The sequence below is a fragment of the Neomonachus schauinslandi genome, chromosome 7 (assembly GCF_002201575.2).
Source record: "Neomonachus schauinslandi chromosome 7, ASM220157v2, whole genome shotgun sequence".
Lineage (NCBI taxonomy): Eukaryota > Metazoa > Chordata > Mammalia > Carnivora > Phocidae > Neomonachus > Neomonachus schauinslandi.
The window spans coordinates 41,421,176-41,447,431 of record NC_058409.1 but is presented as its reverse complement, the minus strand read 5'-3'; the positions used below and the strand labels follow the sequence as shown (position 1 = coordinate 41,447,431).

The 26,256-nt window shown below is 37.1% G+C and overlaps 1 protein-coding gene across 6 annotated transcripts in view; it reads left to right on the top strand.

Annotated features, from left to right (window-relative positions):
* The window catches only part of PDE4D (phosphodiesterase 4D), an 871,615-nt gene extending 846,562 nt beyond the window's left edge, over positions 1–25,053 (top strand). For 4 of the 6 annotated variants that reach the window (XM_021702161.1, XM_021702163.1, XM_021702164.1 and 1 more), the window contains exons 7-15: positions 11,599–11,692; positions 13,074–13,246; positions 13,841–13,939; positions 14,796–14,960; positions 15,968–16,067; positions 22,087–22,241; positions 23,117–23,239; positions 23,728–23,910; positions 24,637–25,053. In XM_021702161.1, coding sequence (XP_021557836.1) covers positions 11,599–11,692; positions 13,074–13,246; positions 13,841–13,939; positions 14,796–14,960; positions 15,968–16,067; positions 22,087–22,241; positions 23,117–23,239; positions 23,728–23,910; positions 24,637–25,053 — 1,509 coding nt within the window. Of the gene's footprint in view, positions 1–5,855; positions 5,904–10,039; positions 10,055–11,598; positions 11,693–13,073; positions 13,247–13,840; positions 13,940–14,795; positions 14,961–15,967; positions 16,068–22,086; positions 22,242–23,116; positions 23,240–23,727; positions 23,911–24,636 lie in introns of those variants that run through there. The other 2 variants (XM_021702165.1, XM_021702166.1) reach the window with 2 other exon arrangements.
* Positions 25,054–26,256: the final 1,203 nt, after the last annotated feature.

Sequence of the window (26,256 nt, the reverse complement as noted above, 5' to 3'; positions counted from 1 at the left end):
GGTTGTCCAGATTCTTTCTGCCATCTGCTACTACTGTAGCAAAGGGAAGGAGCTTCTAGTTGGTCTCTGATAATGAGGAAAATGAAATGAATCTTAATTTAGCTCAGAGCTTAAGAAAGATTTCAGGGGTGCCTGGGTGGCTCAGTCAGTTAACTGTCTGCCTTCAGCCCAGGTCATGATCCCGGGGTCCTGGGACCAAGCCCCTGCAATGGGCTCCCTCTTCAGCGGGGAGTCTGCTTCTCCCTCTGCCCCTCCCCTGCTTGTCCTCACTCGCTCTCAAATAAATAAATAAATAAATAAAATAAAATCTTAAAAAAAAGATTTCTTATTAACTAGAAATATGGAAACTGTCTTTAGTACATTTTACTTGATGTTACTGTAATTATTGCTACTACTAAAATCATTACTGTTATCTCCTCTACTACAGCAGATTAGGGGTTTATAGTTGAATCTTTTGTGCCTGTGGTCCATTAATTATTTTGGAAAAGATAAAGAATTAGGTATCTTTTTTGCCCAAAGGATCCTCTACCCTGGTTGAGGAGGCAGAGTTCAAGGCAGTTGAAGTAACTGGAACAGTGATTCTTAACACTGGCGAACATTTAGGCAATTTCAGGGTGCACGGACTGGGGAGTCCTGCTGGCATTTCATGGACAGAAGCCAGGGGGGCGAGGTGTCCTGGAATACATGGGATAGTCCTTCAGCAAGGAGGAATTGTTCTGTGTCCCAATAAACCATTCAAGCAGGTGAAATAGTCACTTACAATTATCTGAGCCTAGAACACAACTACTTTTTATATATAAAAACAAAATATTTTTTACATGATTTTAATCCACACTTATTTTTTCAGTAATGTAACCACAGTGTATGCTAAAGGAGAATTGTTCTTTGTTACATCTGAGACCTTTCAAGAGTCATTCACCATTTTGGAAAAAGATTGTCTTTCTAATACAGTACTCGTGTATTCATTTCCCTGTTGCTGTCACATTTCATCGTAATTCTCCGTATCAGAGGAAGCAGAGCAAACACTTGCAAAGCACTTACTGTTCTAAGTGCTTTACATGTATGTACCAGCTTTTTCTTACAACAACTTGTAAGGTAGATGCTATTATTATTCTTACTTTCCAGATGAGTAAACTGAAGATGAAGTAAAGTGAGAAAGTTTAGATAACTTTGTCAAGGTCACACAGTGATAGTAAGATCTCAGCTTTTGACTATTTTTTCTTTTTAGTGTTCCTGTGTACATGCATTTATATTTTGCAGTGTGTAATATAATTACTTTTATTTTTCCTTTATGTTACTGATAAGCCACTATATGGGTTTTTTAAAGTGTCTATATAGGGATTATTTAGTATGTATGGATGTATTTAGTGAAGTGCGTATGTTAGAAAAGTAGGAATTTTTTAATCAGGATAAAAATATTTGTTATAGGGGCGCCTGGGTGGCTCAGATGGTTAAGCGTCTGCCTTCGGCTCAGGTCATGATCCCGGAGTCCTGGGATCGAGTCCCGCATCGGGCTCCCTGCTCCGCAGGAAGCCTGCTTCTCCCTCCTCCACTCCCCCTGCTTGTGTTCCCTCTCTCGCTGTGTCTCTCTCTGTCATATAAATTAAAAAAAAAAAAAAATCTACAAAAAAAAAATATTTGTTAAGAAAGAAGGAACTTAGTTTGGAGTTAGTCAAAGAATAAAATTGATGGATGGATAGAAAGCATCATTTGGATGTAAATGACATTGTATGACACACCTTGTTCTTTGGAAGCACACCAAGCATGCTCCCCTCTCAGGGCTTTTGGTGTTGGTGTTCCCCTCACTTGACTCCCCTTTTTCCACTGCCCTGGATAGTCACGTGACTTGCTCCCTCTCTTTCTCCAGATCTCATCAAAGAGGCTCTCCCTGACCATTTTATACTACAGGAACCTCCATCGCTAACATGCCATAGCCTCCTCATCCTTTCTTTCTCCCCCATTGAATTTTTCACCACATGACATAGTATATTTTTGCTGATTCAGTTGTTGAATGTAAGCCACAGGTGAAAAACCTTCCCTTTGTTCACTGCTATGTCCTCATTATCCAGGACAGAGCCTGGCACACAGTAGGAGCTTTATAAGTATTTATTAAATAAAGGAGTGAATGCAACATAAAGCCTGGAGAGGGGCTGAGATAATTTGGTCTTGAGATGTACTTTGAATGATTTAAATCTGACTTTTTCTGGAAAACCAGCTTGAAGGAGAAGGAGTGGAAGAAAGGGTATTCTAGACAGTGAATCCAGTGAAAGTGAAAACAGAAATAGGACTGTTGGCTAAATCACAGAGCTGGGTGGAATACTAGCCTTTCAGTAACGGAGCGTGAGTGTAAAGGGCAGCTGGAGACGGGCTCGGAGCTGGGGATTAGGGTCAGAGGTTGTCAGTCTGGGCTCACAGAGGAATATGGATGTGATGAGGCAGTGCTGCCGAGTTGTTAGGCAGTAGCTTTGGAGTGGCAGGCTGAGGCTGGATTTGAGAAAACTTGGCCTGGCAGCAGAGGTGAGAATGGGATTAGAAGGAGAAAAGCCAAAGAAGATGAGCTAAGAAGCAAGTATTGTGTTTTGGGTCTAAGATGCATAATGATGTGATGCAGTTAAAAGAAAACATGATAACTTACACACAGGATAAGCCTGGGAGTTAAGAAATCTGGTCACCATAATGGAATAGTTTTCATAATCCACATCATTGTTCTCATCATCATCATCATCACCCAATACCTATTTGTCACTATGTACCAGATGTTTTAAGTGCTCTGCATATATCATCTCATTTAATCCTCATAATAACTGTTCTAGTTATTTATTGCTATTAAGCAAATCACTTCAAACTTAGTGGCTTAAAATATCAACTTGCTATTTTTTTTAATTGTTTCATGGGCTAACTGGGCTTGCTTAGACATTCTCGCTTCAAGTCCCTCATGCGGCTTTAGTCATTTGGCAGCTGGGGCTGGAGTCATCTAAAGGCTCCCCTGTCGGGATGACTAAGATGGCCTCTTCACTGTCAGGTCTTGGCTCTGGGCTAGGATGGCTGGCATAGCTAGAGGTTGTCCAGGCATACATCTGCTCTTCCTGTCTCTCTCTCCTTACGCCCACTCTCTCGGCAGCCTCTCTGTGATGTTAGCCTGGGCTTTCTCATAGCACGGCAATCTTAGAATAGTCAGACTTACTAACAGGGTGGCCCCGGAATCCTAATAGTGCATTCAAGGCAAGCAAGGTGAAAGCTTCAAGACTTCTTCTGACAGCCTCCATTTCTCGTGACAGCACTACTTGTTGGTTGTACAAGCCAGCCCAGATTCAATGTAGGGCTGGATGGCTCATTAGTAGGCATCTTTGGAGACTAGCTACCATAATAACCCAATTTTACAGATGAGGAAACCAGAACACTAAAAGGTGAGATTATTTGTTAAAGAATATGCACTAAAGGATTTGAACTCAAGCCTCTGTACTTGGGACCTGGGTGAACTTGGGAAAATCACTTTCTCTCTCTCTCATGTGGAGATGAGATTAGAGGATTTGATACTGAAGATGCTTCCCATTTCTCCCAGGCGTTCAGCCCTTGGATTTAGATGATGGGAGTGGGGATGAGAAGGAACAGTAAATGAAAAAGCATTTTATAAAAGATAAAACATGATAATAAAGTTGGTGAAGGAGGGAAGGTGATATAGATGGGGAATACATTAGGGTTATTGGGGATCCAGTTAGATGATTTATATTAAACATCTAATGGTGGCTGACTCACATGAAATGCCTCTTGAATGGTAACAAGGAGTCACAGATTTCAGTCTGTGATACTGGGAGAAATATCAGCCCACTGACTGAAATGGGAGTAGTTATAGTAAGAACTACTTTAAATAGATAAATGGATCCATCGATTTTGAAAAAGTCTGTGATGAGTGGCAGGGCATTCGACAGGGGAGGGAACCTTAGTCATTTGGAAATATGGTGCTGCAGTTCATGTTAGAAGTAGTCATCAAAGAGTGTGACCCAGGACAGAGTCTTGTGGGTATCCCAAGTTAGAGGATGAATAGAAGAAGGCAAAGAAGGCATGGTCAGAGAAGTGGGGAGAAAGGCAGAGCAGTTGAGGATGCTGCAATTGAAGGAGAGTGGAAAGAGTACATTGTTGAACACTTGTGAGCAGTGAAGGAGAATGAAAGACTAGGAAAGAGGAGGACCTTTTTGTATTCTTCTGGAGGAAGTTTTAGTGGCCTTTTTGGGGGTTAGTTTTTTCTTTTGTAAGGGATTAAGAGGAATTTAGGAAATTAACACAATAGGTGTGAACTGCCCCTGAAGACTTTGCAAGCAAAGGACCATTACAGAATCAAAGAGGAAGAGTATTATATGGATGTTTCTGATGTGTGTACTATCTAAAACAGAGCAAAAGCAGTAAAACTGAAAAGTAACAATATTAGCAAGGCACAGAAGCACAAAGCCGTTAAATGCTTTGAGATGGAGATGAGGAAGAAAGGGACAGAATTTTATGTTAAAATAGAGTAAAAGCTAGACTTCCCTCATTTTTTTATCCACAGGTCTTGAGTATACAAGTTAAAGAATGACACTGCCCCAAACCAAAAAGAAAAGATTGTTTTTCTTTAAGAAATTTAGATTTCTTATTTAACTCTCCTTCAAAAGGCCTGATTACTCGAGCTTAATGCTATATTCCTCCAAGAGCCACTGTTAATACCTTTCTTAACTTCATGTGCAATCATAAAAATGTTCTCTTTTGGTCAAAATACAGATTTTAAAATCTGTACTCAGAACTCTGCATTCTTTAACCATACACAGTGCTTTAGCAATCAGAATTATTATAAATCGTACCCACCCTTAGATTTTTAAGGTTGTGGAGCTCAGCTACATGTAACAATAGAAACAAAAAGAGCTGAGAACAGCCACACACACAGGTGAGGAAATGTATCCTTCCCATTTGTCAATTCTGGATGTTGATTGTATTTTATAATCACACTATGCTTTTATGTTAGGCAGAGGGAAACCTTTGGTTATATCTGTGTCACCAGGGAAGCTCCTTGCTTTGGACTGGAGAGAGGGAGGCAGTTAAAATGCCTAATGGCCCTTTTCAAAGCAGCTTTTATTTTGAAGGAAGAGAAGTCAGAGAATAATAAAACTCATAGGAAGGACTCCAAAAAGACTGGCAATCCTTATTTAAGAATGAACTGTGAATTTTGAAGAGTTTTGTGGTCGTTATTCATCATCTGCGAGCGGGAAACCCCATTCATCTTTTTACTCGGCAGCCTCAGCTGTAGGGATACCATTATTAAATGGCGTTTACCAGAGGTGAGGAGGAAAACCTCCTCCCCAGAGGTTCGCCCCCGCCAACCAATCACGACACAGCCTGCTCTGAGTCCACACACCCCCCCCACCCTGGTAGACCCAGTGATGGAGTGTGATTGGTGCATAGTTGGGCTTTTATGGGAGGGGTTTCTTGTCACTCTTCCTGGCTTCCCTGCAGTTCCTTATTTGGTAGCTTTTGACAGAACTAGTCTTTCTTGCAGCTAAGCATCTTGACATACATTATTCATTAAGCCCTGGAGCTCAGGAAGAAAAAGATGCAGACCCTTAGGTCGTTAGATATTTCTTTATCACATGAATTTTCTTTATTCAGAATAGTTGTAGAATTCTGTTCCATTCTGGAGTTTTACAAATGGCATGTGTTCAATGGAAAGACGGCTAGATGGGATCTAATGCAAGGCTTTCTTGTGTATACTTAATTACCAAAAATCTTTAAAAACCCACACTCTGGCTTGCGGATATTGTTAAAAGTATCAAGCTTTTGAAGATATACATGTTTTAGAACTTACTGTCTCTTTATATAATCAATCAAAAATGCCTGAAGCAAACTATTTACTGTCAGTGTCTTGGGGCTACATTAAGGTAAGATTTATTTAGCTCCTGATTGTTCTGATTACATAACTGATAGTTTTAATAAATTACAATGGAGTCAACCTTTGTAAGCAGTCTTTTATTTTTTCCTTAGATGTGAACTGCAGAAGAAATATGTGTTTTTAGTGGTCAAGATAAGGAGAAAATTTATAACTTTTATTAGTTGTAGTTTGCATGTTAAAATAGCTTTTTAATGTGCAGTGGTTCTTCTTTTTGTCACAGGGTATAGATTTGAGTTGTGCTTTTTAATATCAAGGTAATCAAACAAAATCATTGGAAATAAATTATTGGGCCCAATTACTTGCACTGATGTATGGGTTCCAGTTCATATGTAGCACCTTTTAAAGTTTATGAAAATTAATTTGTGACTCTAAAAATCTATATCACTTTAACTTGATGGGTATTTTTTTCCATCTTTGGATATAAAGCTCTAGATGACATTAAAAATTGACATTACTTGACTATTTAAGTGATATATTATTAAAATGAAAACCTGATTATCTATTTGTAAAACTGAAAGAAATATATAAGTTCATCTGATACTGCTACTTTTGTTAATCTCAGGAAATGAAGTAATTCACTGAATTTACTAAGATTCTGTTCCGCTTGGCAAGCCTCTTGCATGCCTCCTGGTAATGCTAGCCTGGCGCTCTGATCTCCGTAACAGAAGCAGGAGGTAGAGAAACCTTCTTCAGTCCTAAATGAAGCATCACTTCAGAACTTGAAATCTATTCTTGAACATTTGAGCCAATCAAAAACATAATTTTTAAGAATCCTTTCCCATTACTTTAAGGACTCGCAGACTGAAATATTTTTCATTTTCTTTGTTTCTTTGTAGAGGAAAATACCCTCTTTGCTGTGAGATTTTCTCACATTCTAAGAAAACTTATTTCAGTTTTAGTTGTCCAAGGAGTCATGATTCCCCACTTTGTTTTAAGTTAATGGATGGCCCAAATCTTTTTAATTGTTTTTGAAATATACAGACTTCCATTATTTGTTAGCCATTTTTTGCTTAAAAATTTTTTTTTAGTACAGAAAAGTATAGTAAGTAATAAAGGAAAATCCCATAATCTCCCTAGAATTCATCTCTTAGCTTTTAGACTGCTCACTTTTTATATGTTTTTGAAGGACTTCATATTTGTATTATGATTATGAATAATACTTCCAAGAATCTAAATAAGGAATTGTAGAGCTTTTATTTTTGAGGAAAATTGTTGCTGGCCAGCCTTGTTTATGTCTTAATAGTATACTGCTAAAAACACCTAAGAAGGACAAATATAAATATATTTAGTGTTATGCATTTTGACAGATTTATTTTTATACAGCCAATGCAGTATTTATTTTAGCTTTTAATGCTGATATCTACCAAACTTGTAATATATCACAATGCAGCATATTCAAATGATTTTTAGCAGAATATTGGCTGGGGTCAGGGGTGGGGCGGGGTAAGGATTTTCTTAATGTTTGACCTTTACCACCTTCTTAATTATATACTAGGAGAATATAAAATGTACCCAGGACATTGGCATACAGGGATTGTATTTAAGAATACTCTAACTTTATTTTATTATTAAATTTTGCTTCCTCAACAGTCTTAAATGTAGAACATAAATTGGAAAATGGGAGTTTAAAAAGCAAAATACAGAATTTATTTCAACTGCATTTTCACTTTTCTTTATGCTTTACATGCTGCACGCAGACATTCTGATGCATGATGAGAACAAAGGATTTGAAAGCATTCACTTAAATCTTCCTCTTTTTTTCATTGTTGGAACAGTAATTCCATCTATTATTTCATACTGTTTAGACCAAAAGCAATCAGAATATCTCATCAACAGAAAATATTTAGAGGTCACTTTTTAAAATATCTAAATGCTCAATTAAATTGTTCTGCATCTTGCAACCAGTTTTTTTTTTTAATCAGTTCTGTATTGTATCTCTTCTAAGTCTATAAATTGAGGACTGTAGCAATGTTCTAGGAAAAACACATTTTATTACCTTTTCTAATCATTTTCCTCTCAGGATAATTTTTTGTAGTTATCCTAATAAATGGTATGTAGTCATCTTAAATGAGAGAAATTCCACTTACATTTTAAAATGATTGTTGAATTGTTTCCTATATTGGTTATGGCCAGTTCTTCAGTGTCTTGTTCTTTAGTACAGCCAGCTCTATACTCCAAAATCGTACTGTAAGACAAGTTGAGAAAGCCCTGATTGTAATCTTTGTGGTTATTAATTTAGTTTCCCTGAAAGTTTTATATCAACAGCAAAAAAGGGAAGCAATTTTAACTCCTTTTAGAAAATGCTCTTATGTTATAACTTAATTGACTCTGAAAATTGTCTTTAAGAAATCTCCCACAGCCTTTCCTTTGGGAAGAAAGAGGACTGCTGAAAATACTGTCTCTTCTAATCATGTTAAGAGGAAATGTTGCCTTCCTTAGAGCACCTGACAAACCTTAACCTTGGCAGGGATATAGGTGTGCGCTGAAGGGTTTCTCCACCCCACACATTTAAGGTCAAAGAGATATTCACTCAGTATATGTTTTAAATGTTTAGCAGAGTCTCTTTGGATTTTGTTTTGCCTAAAGAATAGATTTTTCCAAGAGTAAACTTCATTTGTTAAGCAAGGATTTACTTACCTTTGGGCTTTGCTCATTGTATTTTTTGTTATATTTTTGAAGCATGGTTATCATCTATATAAGCGTAGCCTGGGAATAGATGTATATGTGCAGAAACAGTCAGTGCATATGCAACCTGTAATTTATCACTCTGTAGAATAGATTTCCTTGCACTGGCTTTTTTTGCCTTAGTTATCTCTATTGACTGGCTATTTTGAGGGATTATATAAACGAACTGCCAGGAAAATTACAATTCATTATTTATATTATTCCAGAGAATCCAGTAATTTGTGTTGCGTATCTGCAGGTACCATGTAAATTTTTCTGCTGAGCATATGGCAACATATTCCTCATACTAGGTTGCTTCCAATTTAGAAGGTAGTTTTATGGAAAAACTGGGTCCCTATCTAACTTTTCCAATTGCACCCTCCCCTACCCCCTAGCTTACATCATTTTTTAGTTACATGGAGAGAAATGCATGGAGGGCAGGTGGACAGCAGCTGCTGTATAGACTGAAGAAGGGCTAGGAGTGGCTGAAAGCCCTGCCTAGCATGCCCACCCCTCCCCAAAACACACTTTGTCATGAGCAGGCTGTTCTTACTGGCAACTTGTAATTCATAGCACAGACATTTAAGGTCAAAGAGATATTCACTCAGTATATGTTTTAAATGTTTAGCAGAGTCTCTTTGGATTTTGTTTTGCCTAAAGAATAGATTTTTCCAAGAGTAAACTTCATTTGTTAAGCAAGGATTTACTTACCTTTGGGCTTTGCTCATTGTATTTTTTGTTATATTTTTGAAGCATGGTTATCATCTCCTATGTGAATAATATCCTAAATTACTTTTTAGAATGGGTAGGGGAGCTAGATGTTTATATATGTATTTTTTTGTGGGCATAACTAGTCACATCTTCCATCTGTTTGTCCTGCAATGATAAAAATCAGCTATCACTATAAAAGGCCCAGGGAACTGGGAGATAGAAGGAACTCAGTGTTAAGCACCTGCTATGTGCCAGGCAGAAAACAAGATACTTTCTATTAGCTCATTTAATTAGTTAATAGCTTATAACTTAACTCAATATAACTTTATGAAAAATGGACAGAAAATGTTTTGAACACTATTACAAATGTCTTCATGAATATTCTTAGGAGGCCCAGATTTTTCGCAGCAGATCATAATGTATAATGCTGAGTGGAAACAAGCAGCAGCCTATGTTTTGTATACTGCATGATGCCAATTTAAAATACGTACAAGTAAATGTTGGGAAAAAAGACATAGATGGAAATATAGGTAATTATCTGTGGTTACCTCTGAACAATGGGGATATACACGATTTCTAATTTTTTCTATATAGCTTTTTAGATTTTCTCTATCATGTGTGCACTTTATAATCAGAGAAAAGTTATTGAAAAAAAATACATGAACCAAAAAAAATGAACTTTATGTTCCTGAGTTCAAGAATAAACTCCCTAGACCTATAAATTAACAACCAGAAAAATTAATATTGGTTATGGCCAGTTCTTCAGTTTTGGCTACAAGAGAATGCTAATACACATTTCTCACACCCAGCAATTTGTTGAAATGTTTTTATTGATCTCCCTCAGTACTTTTGTGATAAATTCCTGTACCTAATCTAAATGGTCAGTAAGATTGCTTTTAGAAGTGATTTGCCAAATCATCTTGAATGAGGACGCCTTGGTATGAATTATCCAGAGAAGCAAGATTTTTTCTGAAAAGTCTAATAAACTAAATACTGAGTTAGAATTACATTTCAAACATTACTAAATGGTAAATTCACTACTCTCTTTTCCCCAGACTCAAATGAGAATTTATGGTGAAATATCAAATTCTAAAGGCTACTGAACATTAGAGTAAAATGTGTTTGACCTTTTTGATCAAGTATCTAATAGTAATCTATGTAATAGAAAAAATTATTGTTTCTGTATATTAAGAGAAATATTAAAGCATACTTAAGGTAAAGGGCCATCTGGGCTATTTTGGGAATCAAAAGAAAACATAGTAACAAACAGCTGATAGATGGAAAAGCATAAAGTCCTGGAGAATCTTGGATTTGGGTAATGCCATGTGATGATTATAAGTTAATTCCATTTTTTTTTAAGATTTTATTTATTTTTTGACAGAGAGAGACAGTGAGAGAGGGAACACAAGCAGGGGGAGTGGGAGAGGGAGAAGCAGCCTTCCTGCTGAGCAGGGAGCCTATCTCAGGACCCTGGGATCATGACCTGAGCCGAAGGCAGACGCTTAATGATTGAGCCACCCAGGCGCCCCAATTCCATTGTTTCTTAGGATAAAATAGGCACCATGGCATCAGTAAAATAAATTGTGAAGTAATGAAGTTGAGTGTTGAAAATTGACCTATTTCGTATTTATATGACTTTAGAGAAATGGCTTGGTAAATCCCACAGATGCTGAGAATCAAAAAATCTTATACCTTCTACATGGAAAAACTTTAAAAGGAAAGAGTATATAGTATCTGTTCAAATATTTTACTTCTCTATAGTTCTGAAAGAATACTCAAATAAATCTATTCACTTTTGCTTTGGGGTAAAAGACAACATTTTAACCTCTAACCAGTATACATATTAGTTTCTGCAAATGACAAATTAATTGATAAATCGTGTTCTATTATGTGGCAGCACATATGTGTGCCAATAAATTAGGATTTTTCCTTCTCTAAATACTAATAATGCACCTTAATTTTTTTATTCCTTTTTTCCCCCTTAATTAATGTCCTTGAGTATCTAAATCTGTGCTGCATGTGGCTATTTAAATTTAAATTAAAATGAAATAAAATTCAAAATTCAGCTCGTTTTCACTAGCCATATTTCAAGTGCTTGAGAGCCACATGTGACTAGTGGCAACACTAATGGACAGCTCAGATTCTAGAACTTTCCAACATTATAGAAAGTTCTATTGGATTTCACTGATCTAAACTGTCAGGATAATTTAAAAATTCTTGGGCATGTTTTCTCTATCTTACAGTATGCTCATGTTACCTCAATTACATTTTCCTCTTATGTTACTTCATTTTGTTTTTCTGTTTTTCAGTTTAAAAGGATGCTTAATCGGGAGCTCACCCATCTCTCTGAAATGAGTCGGTCTGGAAATCAAGTGTCAGAGTATATATCAAACACATTCTTAGGTGAGAATAATAATTTAAATGCAATTTTAAAGTTTTCTTTTGAGTTGTTTGTTTTTGGAGGTGGATTGGGGCACCAACTCATTTTGGAAACCAAACGAGTATTAGGATTCCATTTGTTTTCATTCATCCTATTAATAATTTGAGTATCTAAACCTCTAAGCTTTCGAATCTAAGATGACAAAATACATTTTTTTATCTTTTAGTTTTATTCAGGACTTCAGGGATTCTATGGATTCAAGTTGTAGGTTGCCAGTTTTTCCAAAGCACTAAACCATAAAATGTGTTTTACAGAGAGATCTATGCATGCATTCAACAAATTCTTGTTAAATTCCAGACATTGCTGGGCATTTGTTAATGATAAATTAGAAATGGTCCCTGCCATAATGAGTTATAGTCTAATGAACACCAAGCCTGGTAGACTGATGAGGCAGATATAATACAACTAAAGAAGAGCTTGCTGATATTAATAGTTGACAGTGTGGTGTACTGGGACACCACCCCACCCCCCATCCACAGGAAGAAAATTCATTTAGTGAAAGTCAGTAATGTGAACATATCCTTGATTTGAATTTATTTTCAAAATTGCTGTAATCTCTTAATTAGCACTCTCACTAAAGAAACATTTATTGAACACATGCTATGTGCAAGGATGAGTTAGAGGAGCTCACTGCCTTGAAATAGCTGATGAAAACACTGAGGCATCTAATGTCTTTTATTTGAAAACAGTGAATCTGACAGTTACTTATCAGATGATACTGGAAATTTCCTGTGCTCCCCTTGTTACATCATAACCATTATCTCACTATAGCACAGAAAATATAAAATAGCAGAAACAATGTAAGTCATTCAAATATACTGTTTGTATTCTTACATTATGACCCATTTCAGTAAGCCTTTAGGTTCACCCAGTGCTGTTTTTATATTTGTGTATGAAGTTCCTTCCTTTTCAAAATAGGTATTAAAACTGGAATCCTTAGGTGGCAAAAGCAGTTTCCAAGCCACTAAGTGAATTTCAAACAGGGACAGAGTTGATGAACGGTGGAAATAACCAATACGTTTTGTTTTTTCCAAGTCTGCTATCATAAGTCTTGCAAAAAAAATTTTATTACAGCATTCCATCCAAGTAGTAACCACTGAATACATTTGATGTTAATTATTTTGCAGTGGGATTCTTTTGTTCAATTTTATGTTGGAGGGTATCATAGTAAGCCCATATCAAATTGTAAATACTCAACTTCTCTAAAAGAGGTGTTTCTTAGAAACATTTTCTGGAACATATCATGATTAATTAAAACCTGTCCAACTATGGACGTTATGATTAAAAAATAACACCTCAGGTAGACTTCACAGTAAATGTAGAACCTTTTCTAAATTTCTTCAGATAAGCAACATGAAGTGGAAATTCCTTCTCCAACTCAGAAGGAAAAGGAGAAAAAGAAAAGGCCAATGTCTCAGATCAGTGGGGTCAAGAAGTTGATGCACAGCTCCAGTTTGACAAATTCAAGCATCCCAAGATTTGGGGTTAAAACTGAACAAGAGGATGTCCTTGCCAAGGTAAGATGATTTTAAGGATCATGATTATAATATGTTGGGATGCCTTTTAATGAGTTTTGATTCTTTCTCTTTTAAGTAGAAGGACTAATTCATTAATTTGTGGGGTCCTTTTTTTTTGAAAGGTGGCAAAGTACTTTATAAAGCTCTTTACAAATTATTTGGGTGTTATTAATATGTGGACTTAGGTGGTTTGGTGTGTGTGTTTGTTGCTTTTTTACATCTCCATTTGCTTGTTTTACCTTCAAGAGTTAGAAATATTTGATATCTTTTGGGTTTCAGAAGAATAGTTAAGGTTTTATGAATAGATTTTATCCATTGAAGAAATGCTTTGAAATTGATAGTCAAAGTATATAACTACATTGTATTGTCAAAGGCGTTAGGTTAAAGCATACTATTCAGTTTTCAGTACATTTAAGTGGGTTTACCTAGAAGTTTGCCTGTATTTATGGGGTGCGTCCATTACATTTAAAATGAATCTTTTTTTTTTAAACCTAACACTCTTTTTATTAAGGTCAGTAACATTTAAATGAATGTGTTAATTGATTTATATTCTACTTCTGCTTCCTAATTTTTTCAATCTTTCTGTAACCCCAGGAACTAGAAGATGTGAATAAATGGGGTCTTCATGTTTTCAGAATAGCAGAGCTGTCTGGTAACCGGCCTTTGACTGTTATCATGCATACTATTTTTCAGGTAATGTGGTTAAGTTCTATCACCTTTCCTTTATTGGGTGACATAATGTCTAGTCTGTGAAATGTGCTTGTGTTTTATCTTCTTTACTATTCACTCTCTTTTGCTTATTTTGATGCTTTTTTTCTCATTTGCCCCTTTACCAAGGGACAAATGATAACAAAGTATGGAGTATGGGTCAAAGACAACTAAACCAATTTTGTTATTTTTTTCCATTCCAAGAAGTCATGTGGGAAAATTAAAGCAATTCATTAAAACAAGAGTTTAAAAATTATCTACATTACCTGATTTGCATAGAGAGTAGAGTACTAACTAAAAAATGAATAAGCCCCTTGCTGACTAACCTTAGAATATAATTTCTTCAATTGCTCTTTCTTGTACTGCTCTCTTCACCATGTCAGTTTCCCATTCTGTTGAGCTTTTGCCCCAGCTCAGGATTAGAATATAAATGAGGAGTTGAGGCTGTAGACAACATGGGACTAGCATGGCATGTTCCAACCCTAGAGAAAATGTTGAGTTCCAATTGGTGTGATCCATTAGCTAAGTCAGCAGTACTGGGCTGAAGCTGCCTTCATGATTATCAGACACAGACACTTTGACAGTTGGCAGCTTATTCCCGACACCATACCTCTTGAGGAAAGCACGTGAGGCCCCAGAAGGACAGCCCTACCCTGGCTTTGTCCCCAAAGCCCCTGGATATTCTCAAACGGTTCCATTTTCCTCACTAGACACTGCAAGAATGCTATTTCTATTTCTGGGTTATCCATAGGTGACACTGGTGTGATTTTTCTGTTAACACACTCTATGGAAAATATTTTTATGTGAAAACAAAATGTTAAGAGGATTTCCTTTCCTACAGGAACGGGATTTATTAAAAACATTTAAAATTCCAGTAGACACTTTAATTACATACCTTATGACCCTGGAAGACCATTATCATGCTGACGTGGCCTACCACAACAATATTCATGCTGCAGATGTAGTCCAGTCAACACATGTGCTGTTATCTACACCTGCTTTGGAGGTAAATCTGGTTTCTAAAACTTTGAGACCACTAACCCGCTACTCATAAACATCTCTTAAACTTCTATACTGAAGGGTGTATGGGGCAGAAAATTAATGGCTTCATGGGAAGTATGTTGAGTTATAGGGAAAAAATGTTGTGATTAATAAACAGTTCAGTCTTTGATGAATTTTGCCTGTGAAAGTTGATCAAAGATTTAGGGATTCATCTGTTCATGATACTGCTTCTTTGAAATGACCTAGTGGACATTCCATAAAGTACATCTGGCTTATTCAGTTTCACTTAGTTTTTTTGGAATTTAGCCTGATGCCTTTTACATTTATAGTTCAACAGATGATATTTGTAAAATAGAGACAATGCTTTGCTATTTTTCATGGAATTTTTCAGAAAGAAACACATCTTTAATTCTACCAGATGTTAAGAAGTTGTTCCATTAAATGTTTATTAAGACAATTTGATTTCCTTAATCATTTGGGGGAAAGATTCTCTTTTGCTGATATATTTTATAGTTCAGATTGTTTTCATCATAAAATTGTGTTAATACCTCATCATCTGAGTAAGTGGTTCTCTACTGGGGATGGTTCCTCCCTATTCCTCCTGCCCTGACCCCCCCACCCCCAGGGACATTTGACAATATGTGGAGACCTTGTTGTCTGTCACAACTTGGAGATGGATGCTTCTGACATCTCATGCTTCAGGCCAGGGATCCTGATACTACAGAGCACAGGATAGCCTCCCACAACAGAATAATCTGGCCCCAATTGTCAATTCTGCTGAGATTGAGAGTCCCTGTTTGAATGAAAGAAAATAATTGCTCATGTCATTAATTTTATGTACATTTTCAGGACATCCTTAAACATCTTAAATACTTTTAAAATAAGCTATTAAATATTTTGAAGCTTCATTCTGTTTTCCAGCAAATTCTAGGAAGTAATTTCGCATTTGTATATATCTTCCATTATATTATTACAGAATAATAATGTTATCTGTCTTGTCTGATTTTATAGGCTGTGTTTACAGATTTGGAGATTCTTGCAGCAATTTTTGCTAGTGCAATACATGATGTAGATCATCCCGGTGTGTCAAATCAGTTTCTGATCAATACAAGTGAGTGAAGTTTGTTTTTGCAGAAAAAATTTTTCCTTTGTATGTTTTAGAATGACTGAGCTTGTTTATAAACTTGGGATGTTTCCAGGGCCATAATGTTCTTTTGGGATGTGTAAATGTGCATTTTATTGATAGTGTGTATTAATGTAACCTAGCTCTGAAAATTATCATTCTATCCCATGAGGCTTATGTTGTTTGAAAAACATGCATTCCAGTACTTCTCTAGAAATAATATGTTAGTAGACAAGGGTAATCAAAAGTGAAAGTTTGCAGAAAGATTTAGATAGTTATATTGTCCCTAAAGTTTGAAGTAAAAACAGGAAAAGTTAGACCTTCCTCACTTTATTTAGGTTGTCATTTCATCCTCTTCAGAGGCTGTGATTACTCTTTCCTCATACACCACCATGCCCAGCTCTGTTCTTTCCTTTTTACATCTTCTGTTGAGGGCAGTAAGAACATCTCTTTGACTTTTTATCTCTTTTGATTTCTCTTTTATTTAAATATTTTTAACCATTAAATTTTTTCTCGAACCCATGACATTTCATCAAATAAGAAGTCAGCCCTTGGGACGCCTGGTTGGCTCAGTCGGTTATGCGTCTGCCTTCAGCTCAGGTCATGATCGCAGGGTCCTGAGATTGAGCCCCAGGCTCCCTGCTCAGTGAGGAGTCAGCTTCTCTCTCACCCCCCAGACCCCCAGCCTCTGCTCATGCACATGCTTGCCTGCTCTCTCTCTCTCTCTCAAATAAATAAATAAAATCTTTATTTAAAAAAAAAGGCATCACTGAATTTGGACATATGAGGAGTGATAGAGACTGTTTAATATGGGGCATCTCTGACACACGGCTTCATAGAAAACCTCTGTAGGGAACGTTTAGGGAATACTTGAGCTATGCCTTTGCAAAGAGGTTTCAGTTTTATAAAATTTCTATTCTTTTGATACTTGAAGTTAATTGGTAAATGATTTAAATGTAGTAGTATTTAATTTCCTCCCACCGTGCTATATCAATGTTATAAATTCACATTTATATACAAAAAAAATGCAAAGTTGTTAGAGAATTTCTTATATCTATTAAAAATCTGCCCCTTTTTTGCTGTGAGATTGTGGATTAACAGCCTTCTTGTGACTACAGAAGTCGAATTCTGTGGCGTCTTTTCATTCCCCTTTTATTCCCTATACTTTGCTGTAGCCAGATTTAAAGAGGCAATTTAAATGTAGCCTCATTTTGAGAGATTTAACTCAGATCTTTAAGATTATTTACGTCTATTTTTTATATCTCAATTGCCCCTAGACTACTCTATAACAAAATGCACCTCTGTGACTCATTTTATACGTAGGAGGGTTGGGAAGGTCATGAATTTCCTGAGAGGTGTGGTTACTCAAGTACATTTTAGAAGTTTGGTTTATGAACTTACTAACCCAGGATTGGAGAGGCTAAATCTCATGTTCCAGCTATCTTATGAGAACCTATACTGGGCTGCTTTCAAGAGTCATCAAGGCATTACTAAATATTAACACATAGCTATTTATACACATCAGATGCAACTATATGAGTTTACAGTATCAGTGCTTAAGGTTGAGTTTACAGTATCAAGTGCTTAAGCTTCTCCTTCTGTGAAGGGCAGAGAGGTCATATAGTACAGTGTGCTGTACGCTGGTCCTTTTCCTTAGCCTGACCCGATTTATTATTTTGATTCTTATGCATGCATATCAAGATTTTACAAAGACATAAAAATTTTGTTTTAATGTCAGCCTTTAAAAAAAGATATGCATTTTTTTCTTTAAATTAACACCCAAAATAAAGACTGGTGTGTTATCTTTGTATTCTACTCCATATGGTACTTTTGTTCTCTTATTGTAGCATTACAATTAAGAAGAGATTAGAGAACAGATTAAAACAGTGGATAATAAAGTCACTGTTTCCAAGTACTCTGATAATGTTTTTAAGAAAAATGAGAACTGGCTCTGGTATTCTCTCTTGTAGACCCCCTAATGTTTTCTCCAGGGTGGGGTGTGAGGAGGCTGTGTTATTCCGCGAGAATGAATCAGCATCATCAGCTGGTACATGAAAGTATCCCAGGGTGGATCAGGGCCCCAGATCGTTATGAGAATTCAAGGCCTTAGTTAGCTTTTGACTAGGGGTCATGCCAGCAAGCATTTTATTTCAGGACGCAGGAGAGGTTAATAAGTAACCAGTAACACAAGTAAGTTTGAACTTCATAGCATTCTATAAAGGAGTCTCTCTCATAACTTGTAAACTTGTAATAAATAGCTTTGTTGAAATACTCTATCAAAATTATGTGATTATTTTTAGTCTGCCGCAACCCCCCCCTTTTTTTTAATATATAGACATTAAGTGCATGTTTTCTGTTTTTTTTTCATGGATTGATTGAGCCTCAGTGGTTCAGACTAGCACTCTCACCTTGGAGCTGGTGCTGCCAACTTGTCCAAAGCCAAGGGTTGAATCTGTTTCTTATAATAGAGAAGTCTAAAGACTTGTAATCATCACATTTACATACCCATAGTTGGGAGGTCACTTGTCCTATTTTAAGGAGGCTCCAGAGGCACAGTGAGGTGGCATGACCACCTCTGGTAGAAGGGCTCTGGAGCTCACCAGGCTGCTTCCCAGTCCAGGTACTCCTCTGCTTCTTGGTGGTGACAACAGTTCCCATGATTTGTTCCACTTGTAGGCTCCAAATGATTTGATACTAATGATACGTACACTCTTGGTAAACATGCCAGGGGTTTTGAGAAACAGAGACATCATTTCTACTGGCAGAGTTGGTTAAGTTTTGTAAGTGATTTGGGGGAATGGGGGAATCCGAGTAGGATTTTAAGAAGTTGAAATTCCAGGGTAGGGAGCTGCGTCAGTCTTTTTCAAGGACAGTACATGTAAATAAACCCATAAAATGTAAATGGAATCATAAAGTTTTGAATAGAACATGCTGGAGAGTATTTGTCATAACAAAAGCATTTGACTTCACAGCATTATTTTCTGAAACAAAGTACCGTCAAAAGTACAGACTATATATAGTATTACATTTTACTTGGAAAACAAGTAATTTTTGTTTATAGCAAGGATGCCTAAATTTTAGGGAAAAAGATTTACTCACATTGGTCATGTGTTCAAAGCATATGGCTTTGATTTCCAAGAGCAGAGACATTTCACTATATTAAAGTGGAGCTGTATTTAGCTACCAGTATACACGCTGTTTTATTTCTCTAGTCTCATTTTAAAATAAGCTTTCCATAGCTGTATCTGTGGATTATATATAGAATGTTATTTTTCTGCATAAATCTAACACTTTCATAATAAGGATAAATTCATTTTTATCAAATGTGATTATATAAAATACTACAGAGATTGATATTTTATTCAACAAAAAAATACTGAGAGCCTACTCTTTGCCAAACAACGTTCTAGGCATTAGGAATATATGGGTGAATGAGGTAATGGCCTGGCTTTGCATTCCACTGGAAGAGAATAAACTGTAACACATGAATATCAGATGGGACTAGTCCCATGGAGAAAAATAAGGCAGGTTACGGGCATAGGGCGTTAATGAATTGAGGGAGTGAGCCAGTTTTAATCCTTTGTCCTTGGCAACTAGATCTTAAAACTACCACTTCCCTTCCCTATTTCAAGGAGAAATATTTTGTTCAGAAGTGCTGGAGAAACCAGACAACCATGCACATTACATGAATAACTTTTCATTTTATATAGGGTCTTAAGTCTCTAAGTGGGTTGGGAGGTCTTTGGAAGAGATTGTTAAAACTTGAACAGAGATAATGACAAGTCAGGTGGAATGTGATCAGGGCCAAATCAGTGGTACAAATTATAAAGGACTTTATAGCAAAAAGTGAGCAGTTCTGCCTGTGGTAATCAGGACGGGCTTCATGCAAGAGGTAACTTGTACTGGGCCTTGAGGATGAACGGGTTTCAACAGAAATGTTCTATCAACTATTTTCTCACCCACACCCACCCCCCCCACCCCCCACCACCACCTTCCTGTACCTTAGAGCAAAGTGTGAAGGCAACTTTCTGGTGATTCCCGAACCTTCAAGGACTCTATGTAGAAGTGCTGCAGTAGTGTCTTTGGAGAAAAACTTCCCAGGAGATGCGTAATCTTACCTCCTTTAGATGTGTCCACGTGCCTTCAGCCCTAAAGAGTAGAAAGTTAAATGACTACCCTGAGATTCAGTTGCTTAAATGCTGCCACACGTTCATTTAAAAATCAGTGGTCTTCACCACCTTCTTGTTAACAGCCCCAAAACTGGAGAGGCAGGGGAGACCCACTTGTAAGGAATCTTTTCATCACCTTTCTGGCCAGTCTGGATTCTTAGTAAACGTCAGGAGCCAACAGCTTTCCAAGGCAGGCTTCATCAGGACTCTTGGACTGCCCTCTGTGTGCAAGGCCATCTTTACATTGATTAGAATTGAGACTCGTTGTTAGAGCATCCATACCACAGATCACCCTCTTCCTTAAAGTAACAATCCTCACCTTGTTCTTCTGTAGGCTCCACAGCCTTATTTTCTTCCTTTTTTCTTCATGAGGTATATAAACCTGTCTGGGTTTTTGTAAGCCTGAGTCAGGTTGGTGCATTAATGCCTCTTATCTATATGCATATTTATTCCCTTACGAGAACCCTAAAAGTTGAATTGGGCATTATTTGTCCAGTCAGAAAACATTTGCCTTCTTTCCAATATATATCTATTTAATAGGATTCTACTGTAGAAACAAAAATACCAGGGGCTAAGATCCTATATAGTGTTAATTTTTTTATTTCTATGTTTAACATCTATAGATAAATGTTCACAGTTAGAAGCTTTCAGAGACTATTTGAAAGTCAGACCTGACCAGATACTATCTGAATGAATGAGTGAACACTATTGTTTTATCCCCCCAAAAGAGACCGTACATACCTACTTCTTGGTACTCTAAACATCTCCATTCCTGTAGTTTGAGAGCAAAAATTTAGATGTGTAAATTCCTATTTCTATAGTCCTGGTAAATTCATAGGATTTCACAATAGAAATATGTCTTGAACCTCTCTTTTCCTTCCTGGTTCCTTTAAAATAGTCATTGAGTAGCATTGGATATTTGTTTCTTAGAAATGAATATATATTTCCCAGGCATTAGTCAGGAAAAAAGATCAAATACATGTGCTTTTGGTCTTTACAGTGACCTAAGTGGAAACAGAATAAAGCACCAATTTTTTTTTAATGACTACCTTATGGGGTTGGTCTACTATTTACAGGAACCAGGAAAGGAGCAGGATCTTACTGCCTAAAATACAAAGGTCCAGGGCAGTCATAAGGGAGCAGCAAAATCTTCACCATGGAGTTATGTAGGCAGCTGAACACCTGTCTCTGTGAAGTCACGAGCATGCAGGTGGGAAGGTCTATATATCTGTATGTAGCAACGGCCATGGTACTCGGGAAAAAACATGGAAAAAATGAGTAACACTTCGACTTCCAAAGCTGTGCTATGGAAAAAAATGAGTAAGAGCAGATGAACAAATCTAATATTGTTCATTTGTTCCAGGCTGTTCTTGAGTATAATCCTAAATCACAGGATCCTTACACTCTATGAATTGTTGGGAAGGTGGTCCACAGTTAGCAGGAATGTGCACCTTATGCTGTTGAAATGTTACAGCTGTTAGAAATGATGCCATGTTCTGCTGCCCATGGAGCTGCCTGTGGCACATCTGGAGGGGAGGTTCAAGAACATTCCGCCCAACTCTTCTTCCACTTTAGAAAAGCGGCAGCTGAGGACCGTAGACTGAAATGACTGGTCGCATGTCAGTAGCATTAGAATTCACCCCCAAGATTCCAGTGCTCCTTTCCACGGTTACACTAACTAATGTTTTCTCTCCTGGGTGGTGTCATGTCATGGTAAGGCTAATGGGATGTTGAGGGGAAATTGTTTCTTAAACCCAAACTGTCTCAGAATATGAAGACCAAGATAAACTCAGAAAAAGTGGCTTTGCTTATTTTCTATCTCCTTTCTATCTTTCAAGACTCCGAACTTGCCTTGATGTACAATGATTCTTCTGTCTTGGAGAACCATCATTTGGCTGTGGGCTTTAAGTTGCTTCAGGAAGAAAACTGTGATATTTTCCAGAATTTGACCAAAAAGCAAAGACAATCATTAAGGAAGATGGTCATTGACATTGTAAGTAGCTGATAAAAGCAAAAAAGAAAGTTGTAATACAAGTGGTTTTTTTAAAAGAGTAAGAATGAGATGAGTATCAGGTAAATGGATCCCTGTGTTTCAAAACTTCACGCTGCCCCTTACGTTCAAGAAGCTGCCTGTGCTGTGCAATGAGGTTCTCCAGTAGGTTTTCTCCTTCCAGTGGTTTGGAGTTCAGAATAGTGACAGCTTGTCGTCATCATTCTAGTTTTATTTTCAAACTTCTCCAGTCTGGTGGCAGGCAGGGAAAATGACTAACAAAAGCAGTTAGTTCAAATGGATTTTCTCCACTTGTGAAATGGAAAATAAATTTATGTCAGTAGACGGTGCTGTTTACAGACATCCATGACTTCTCTTTATGCATATTATTCACGGTAATTACAAGACACAGGAAAGCCTCTGGTTATCAGAAACTTACTGTGTTAAGCTTTGTACCTACAAAGGTAGGAATTATCTGTCTTGGAACAGCAGAAAATTAACCATTTTCTGAAGTATTCTGTGAGCAACGTTGAATTACTTGGTCGTAGTTCAGGGACCACTTTCTAGTCCAAGGAACAGAAAAAACTTCAGAACATGTGCTGATTTCTTATCTATGGGGATCTCATCCCCTTTCTTCACCAGGAAAGTGGTTGCTGGGTGCTAACCTTCTGTATATTGCACATGTTTATCTGGGCTTCCAGAAAACCTACAGCAAAGCCCAAGAGGCTGCCCGAAGGAATAGTACAGAATTCCCATTCACTGCTGTTAGATGCCATAGTGTTCCTCCATTTCTTTCACGTTCTGTGTTAATGTTTTCATGTGCAAATTCTGGGGACTTTTCCTCTAGACTTTGTTACTTACTAAAATACTCTTTTAAGGTACTTGCAACAGACATGTCAAAACACATGAATCTACTGGCTGATTTGAAAACTATGGTTGAAACTAAGAAAGTGACAAGTTCTGGAGTTCTTCTTCTTGATAATTATTCTGATAGGATTCAGGTAAAACATCATTTGAATTTGTTCTGTGTTTGTGTGCACATGTCTAACTTTGTTAAGAGTCTAACTTTGATAAGATTTTTGTTTCCTTTCTTCCAGCTTATAATTTTAGTAATTTTAAGAATTTTTCAACCAAATTCTTAATCTTGAGAATTAACCAGATAAAATTCTATTGGTTTTTTTCATTTGCATTTGCGTTAAAAAAAAAAAAACCTAATGTCTCACAAAACCGACCACTTAAGCAGCCCTGAATTTAATCAGCCATGCACACATAAGCAGTTTCAAGTGATATTTAGGTATGGTGGAAGGGATATTATTGGGGGCTATTAATACAAGTGTGAACCATACACAGACACATCATAGTTGAGCTGTTTGGAAGGAATCTTACACTACATGTATTTTTAAGTGTCACATTCATCCACTGTGAATTTCTATTAAAAAAAAAAAAAACAAGCAGCAGCAGGTGCTGAATAAAGTGTCTCTTTTAATAGGTCCTTCAGAATATGGTGCACTGTGCAGACCTGAGCAACCCCACGAAGCCTCTCCAGCTGTACCGCCAGTGGACGGACCGCATCATGGAGGAGTTCTTCCGCCAAGGAGACAGAGAGAGGGAGCGGGGCATGGAGATCAGTCCCATGTGTGACAAGCACAATGCATCTGTGGAAAAGTCACAGGTGATGCATTAAGCATAAAGTTTGCAGAGAGAACACAACTCCAACCTGAACATTTGATCGCTTTGTATACACATCACACAGTATTTCACTGGGTCTTTAAAATTACTTTGTTTTTGACAGGCTCAATTTCACTTCAGTGTTATGAGCCAGAAAACTCTCATTCTTATTATTTTTATTCATATGGTCATATATTCATTTCTCATGACATTATATTTATCCATTATGACCGTATTCATATAGTATACACATATATAGAGATTTTGGGGCCATCTGAACTCATAAGTGAATTCAGTTATATGAAGCCATATAGAGTACCTGGTCTGACTTTACTTATCTGGACTCACCTATAAATTGGCCATTCTAAAATAAAGTCCAGGTCTAATGCCCAAGCCCTACTTATATATAAAGAAAGGGAAATTTTTTACATCATAAACATACTCTTGAACTAAGAGTTCTTGCTAATTTTCACCAGCTAGTAACAACACTTTTATATGTTCTATTGCCCAAAATAGTGACTATTATACCACACTCAGGCCAGAAGTCTTCTGTTCAGTGTTATGTTTGTGGGCCATGTTGTATTTTTTATATTTTAACATAAATTATATATATGTATATAAATTGATATAATTAGATACATAATCAGGTACATTTGTAGGATCTCGTTCACCTTTTCCATTGTTTCTTAGTCCCAAGTCTTATACTCAAATTGGAATTTTTTTTAACTAGGTGGGCTTCATAGACTATATTGTTCATCCTCTCTGGGAGACATGGGCAGACCTCGTGCATCCTGACGCCCAGGACATTCTGGACACTTTGGAGGACAATCGTGAATGGTACCAGAGCACAATTCCTCAGAGCCCCTCCCCAGCGCCTGATGACCAGGAAGAAGGCCGGCAGGGTCAAACCGAGAAGTTCCAGTTTGAACTCACTTTAGAGGAAGATGGCGAGTCCGACACCGAAAAGGACAGTGGAAGTCAGGTGGAAGAAGACACTAGCTGCAGTGACTCCAAGACTCTCTGTACTCAAGACTCGGAGTCTACTGAAATTCCCCTTGATGAGCAGGTGGAAGAGGAGACAGTGGGAGAGGAAGAAGACAGCCAGCCCGAAGCCTGTGTAATAGAAGATCATTCTCCTGACACGTAACAGTGCAAAGAATGTCACGCCTTTTTTTTCCTTTTTTTTTTTTTAATTTAAGTAGAAAAATTGTTTCCAAAGTGCATGTCACATGCCACAACCATGGTCACACCTCACTGTCATCTGCCAGGATGTCTGTTGAACAAAACTGACCTTGACTACGCAGTCTCGCGCTCAGGAATACTGTAACCAGTTTTTCACCTCCGTGTCATCAGAGCAAGGGGGACATCTTCATGAACAGCATTTTAACAAGACTTCAGTTTGGTAAGAGCTGACAGAGCAGAGAAAATCAACTCTAAATAATGTTTTCAAGGGAGTGTGGCTCATCCAGCAGCCCAAGAGTTGATAGGCTTTGGGGTTTCTTTACTTTTTATTTGTTCGCAATATTTTCAGCAGAAAGAAGGCATTACACAGACAGAGTGAACTCATGGATGAAGCAACAAATGTGTCAGGAACAGGACACAGCACGAATCTGTTACCGGGAGGAAGATGAGCCACAGAAATTGCATAATTTTCTAATTTCAAGTCTTCCTGAAACATGACTGAACAGTGCGGTTCAGTGAGCTGCACTGACCTCTACATTTTGTATGATATGTAAAACAGATTTTTTGTAGAGCTTACTTTTATTATTAAATGTATTGAGGTATTATATTTAAAAAACTATGTTCAAAACTTCATCTGCCACTGGTTATTTTTTTCTAAGGAGTAACTTGCAAGTTTTCAGTACAAATCTGTGCTACACTGGATAAATCTAATTTACGAATTTTACTTGCACCTTAGAGTTCATAGCAATTAACTAATTTGTAGTGATTCATTGTTTTATATACCAATGACTTCCATATTTTAAAACAAAACCCAACTTTATGTTGCAGGAAACCCTTTTTGTAGGTCTTCATTTACTTGGCTTTCATTTCAGTCTTTTCAGAGTTGCTCCCACTGACATTTTTTTCACGGTGTACAAAGTAAATATTTGTTCTGTAATACTTTGATGTGCATTCTGTCTACTGTGTCTTAAGCCTCATAAACAATCATCAGTTGGTGTTGTCTGAAGCAAGTAAGAGATAGATATATAAATACCCAGTAGCTAAAATGGTCAGTCTTTTTTAGATATTTTCCTATTTAGTGTCTTCTGGTAACTTTCTGCTGTGTCAATAGACCCTCATTTCACAAGTGCATGTCTTTGTAATAACCCACACATTTTATGCTCATTTT